General features: G+C 55.5%; 1 protein-coding gene across 6 annotated transcripts in view; it reads left to right on the top strand.

Moving 5' to 3' along the window:
* Positions 1-2,977, top strand: part of PRMT2 (protein arginine methyltransferase 2) — a 34,135-nt gene extending 31,158 nt beyond the window's left edge. For 4 of the 6 annotated variants that reach the window (XM_017847280.1, XM_017847284.1, XM_017847283.1 and 1 more), the window contains 3 exons: positions 297-557; positions 1,440-1,611; positions 2,342-2,977. In XM_017847280.1, coding sequence (XP_017702769.1) covers positions 297-557; positions 1,440-1,611; positions 2,342-2,374 — 466 coding nt within the window. In that variant the 3' untranslated portion in view covers positions 2,375-2,977. The remainder of the gene's footprint in view (positions 1-296; positions 558-1,439; positions 1,612-2,341) is intronic. The other 2 variants (XM_017847285.1, XM_017847286.1) reach the window with 1 other exon arrangement.
* Positions 2,978-3,365: the final 388 nt, after the last annotated feature.

Raw genomic sequence — 3,365 nt, 5'->3', positions numbered from 1 at the left:
GTCGTGGGGTGACGGGGCACGTGGGGTGGGGTGGGGGCGGCGCGCGTGGGGGCGCAGGGTGGTGTAGACACCGCAGCCTGTGTGCCTCCTTCCGGGTCTCGCCCCCACTCTGGGCGCATCCTGGGGCGTCCCCACCCCCCCCCCCCACAGCCCCAGCGGGAGGAGCTCCCTGTTTTCCCGCCCCCGAGGAGCACCCACAGCTCTTCATGATCCGACCCAAAGTGCTTCCGCAGGACGTAGGGGTTCACCTGACGGTTTTGGAGGCGATTGATTTTTGGGACACATTTCCCCTCCAGCATCCTGGACACGCGTGGCGGTGGAGCCGCCTTCGGGGCCCAGCAGGCCTTCCCTTTGGAACTGGGGTGGGGTTGGCTGCCCCGCTCTGGCACCTGCCCCGCCCTGGCATCTGCCCCGCTGACTCCCCAGCGTGATGGCCCCACGAGGGGACCCCGGCTCCAGGGAGGTCGCAGACGTGCGGAGTTGATGCTCTGGCCTGGCATGTGGTCCCCGTCACAAGAGTCCTGTGGTAACCTCTCTAGTGCCGTCACCCGGTGGAGGTGGGCAGCTTGGAGGCTGGTTATACCCACCCCCGAGTCTGGGGGCGTGGAGGGAGCAGTGACCTGGGGCACAGGCTGGGGTGAGGGGTGTGACCAGAGTCAGGGAGAAACTGGAGACCTGAGGAGCCCTCCACTTCACTGCTGACCCCACTGTGGACAGTGGGAGTTTGAGAGACGCCAGAGCCTGAAGAACTTAGAGATGTTTCCAACGCAACCCAGTGCAAAATCCTAGTGTTTTACTATTTTCCCCCAAATGTGACAGTGTTCCTCACATTGTAGCCGGCACAAAAGCGACTCCTTGGACCTAATTCCATCTGTGTACACCACAGTTTAATGGCAGGAGCTAGATCACCAGCCTCTGCAGCTTAGGCGAGGGCACAGGAAGGGGGTGCCCAGCTGTCCTCCTGGCGGGCCGGGGAGTCAGACACCACACAGGACCTTTAGTGCAACCATGTGTCCCCTGAGCTTCCGCATCCTCTGGGCCACCCAGGGTGAGCCGTCCACACCTGGAATCTGAGTGGTCTCAGGAGCAACCTTGTGTTTGATATTGGCAGGATCTGTCTCACCAGCGTAACTTTGATCCCAGTGTATCCCATAGAGTCCCTTTAGATCACAGGGCTGGGGGTGTATCTGCCCCCTGAGTTAGCCTGAAAAGTCAAGCTTTGTGTCCCCAGGCCCTCAGGGTAGACTGCCGGCCATGTGGGTTCTGTTGAGGGTGAGAGCCAGTACGAGCCTGAGTCAGCGCCCTGAGGGCCATGTGGAGACTGCCCTTGCTCAGCCTCCAGGTCACACACACCCATATCTTGCAGTATCAGTGCCCCGAGGGCCATGTGGAGACTGCCCTCGCTCAGCCTCCAGGTCAAACACACTCCTGTCTTGCAGCATCACACACTGGAAGCAGACGCTGTTTATGATGGACGACCCAGTCCCTGTCCATACTGGAGACGTGGTCACAGGTTCAGTTGTGTTGCAGAGAAACCCAGTGTGGAGAAGGCACATGTCGGTGGCTCTAAGCTGGGCTGTCACTTCCAGGCAAGACCCCACATCTCAAAAAGTAAGATATGTGGTTGTAAGATTCTGTCTTGTGGGTGCCGGTCCTCAGGGAGACAGGCCTGGGTGGTGGTAGTGATAGCAAATGCTGGCCCACGCTGGGGCCCACGCCTTTTGTGCACGAGTGATTTAATCCTCACACAGAAAGTGCATGCTGTTACTGGCTTCATTTCCCGTCTGACAGCACAGGAAGTGGAGGGCTCTGGAAGGGAAGTCATTTCCTCAGGTGACATGGTAAATGAGGGAAAGCAGAGACCCACATCAGCCTCAGGCCCCTCGTGCCATGTCCAGAGGGGTCCCCAGATGGGCAGAAGCCTGAGCTGTGCCTCGGCGCTTCCTTTGCACAGGTCTCTGTGGCTTCCCAGGCAGCAGTTCATCTAGGTGTGTCGTCCGTGATGCGTGTTCTGACTGGCAGCCTTCGGGCCCGTGCATGAATTCATGTGTAGCTCGCCCGGCTCACTCGGGCTTCCTGTCTCAGAGGCTGCTGAAAATGAATGTTCTTCTTTGGACTCAGGATTAATGTGGCAAAGAAAATAAAAATAAATGGTCTTCCTTCATTTTTTATATTTGTTTTGTGCTTTGCTTTGTGATAACTTTTTGTTAAAAGTTTGTCATTTAAGAAAATTCTGCACCTGAATATTGTTCTCTTGTCTAATATTAAACCATTAGGAAATGTAGTGTGTTAATCAAATGGTTTATTATCTGACTGACCTGTTGTCATTTATCTTTTTCAGGTTGGAGAAAAAGTCTTCCCAATCTGGAGATGACAGTTGATGCTTTATTTGGAAAGCAGTGTGCGTATCCTGAGGGGTGACGAACACAAGCAACCCAAGATGCACCTGGCTGCTGCACACTCCTGCGAAGTCGGTGAACGTTCACTCCACATTGACCCCTCCCCAGCCTGGCAGGTGACGTCAGGGTCCTTCACAGACAAACACGCCTGGGCTCGGCAGGAGCTGCCGTGGCCACCCCCGCTGCCCAGTGTCTGCCCTCTAGAAGTAGGCTGTGTTTCCAGGTGTTCACCCGTGGTGTCCACAGTGCTGACCCGTGGCTAGGTCAGAGCTCCCTGTTCCTAAGCTAGGTCTAGGTCCACACTCCTAGGATGGACGCATAGCAGCCTATGTACCCTGTGACAGTGACTGTTCCCGCCTCCTGTGTTCGTGGTGCCCTTACTGCCATCGCTCATCCACTCGTGTGGGATGTAGGATTGCACAGGGCTGTGCCAGTGCCGTGTGGGGAACACTGCCCTGGCTCAGCGCGGGAGCTGAGGCGGCGATGCACGCGATGGGACTCTGCATGGGATAGTTTTGTAGACGTCTTCCAAATAAATTATGTGTTGGCGCATTGCACATGCTCAAGAAAATTTTTTTTTTTTTTTTTTTTGAGACAGAGTCTTGCTTAGTCGCCCAGTCTGGAGTGCAGTGATGCAATCTCGGCTCACTGCAAGCTCCGCCTCCCGGGTTCCCGCCATTCTCCTGCCTCAGCCTCCCAAGTAGCTGGGACTACAGGCGCCCGCCGCCACGCCCAGCTAATTTTTTGCATTTTTAGTAGAGACAGGGTTTCACTGTGTTAGCCAGGATGGTCTCGATCTCCTGACCTCGTGATCCGCTCATCTCGGCCTCCCAAAGTGCTGGGATTACAGGCGTGAGCCACCGCGCCCGGTCAATATTTTTAAATGAGTGAATGTCATTGTGTATCCTGTTTTATGCATATATGTTATTTTTTGTAATTACAGGATCATACTATATGCATTGCTTT

Source organism: Rhinopithecus bieti, unplaced genomic scaffold (assembly GCF_001698545.2).
Source record: "Rhinopithecus bieti isolate Rb0 unplaced genomic scaffold, ASM169854v2 scaffold_29990, whole genome shotgun sequence".
Taxonomy (NCBI): Eukaryota; Metazoa; Chordata; class Mammalia; order Primates; family Cercopithecidae; genus Rhinopithecus; species Rhinopithecus bieti.
The sequence above is the reverse complement of the archived record's forward strand: the minus strand, read 5'-3'. Positions and strand labels throughout refer to the sequence as shown.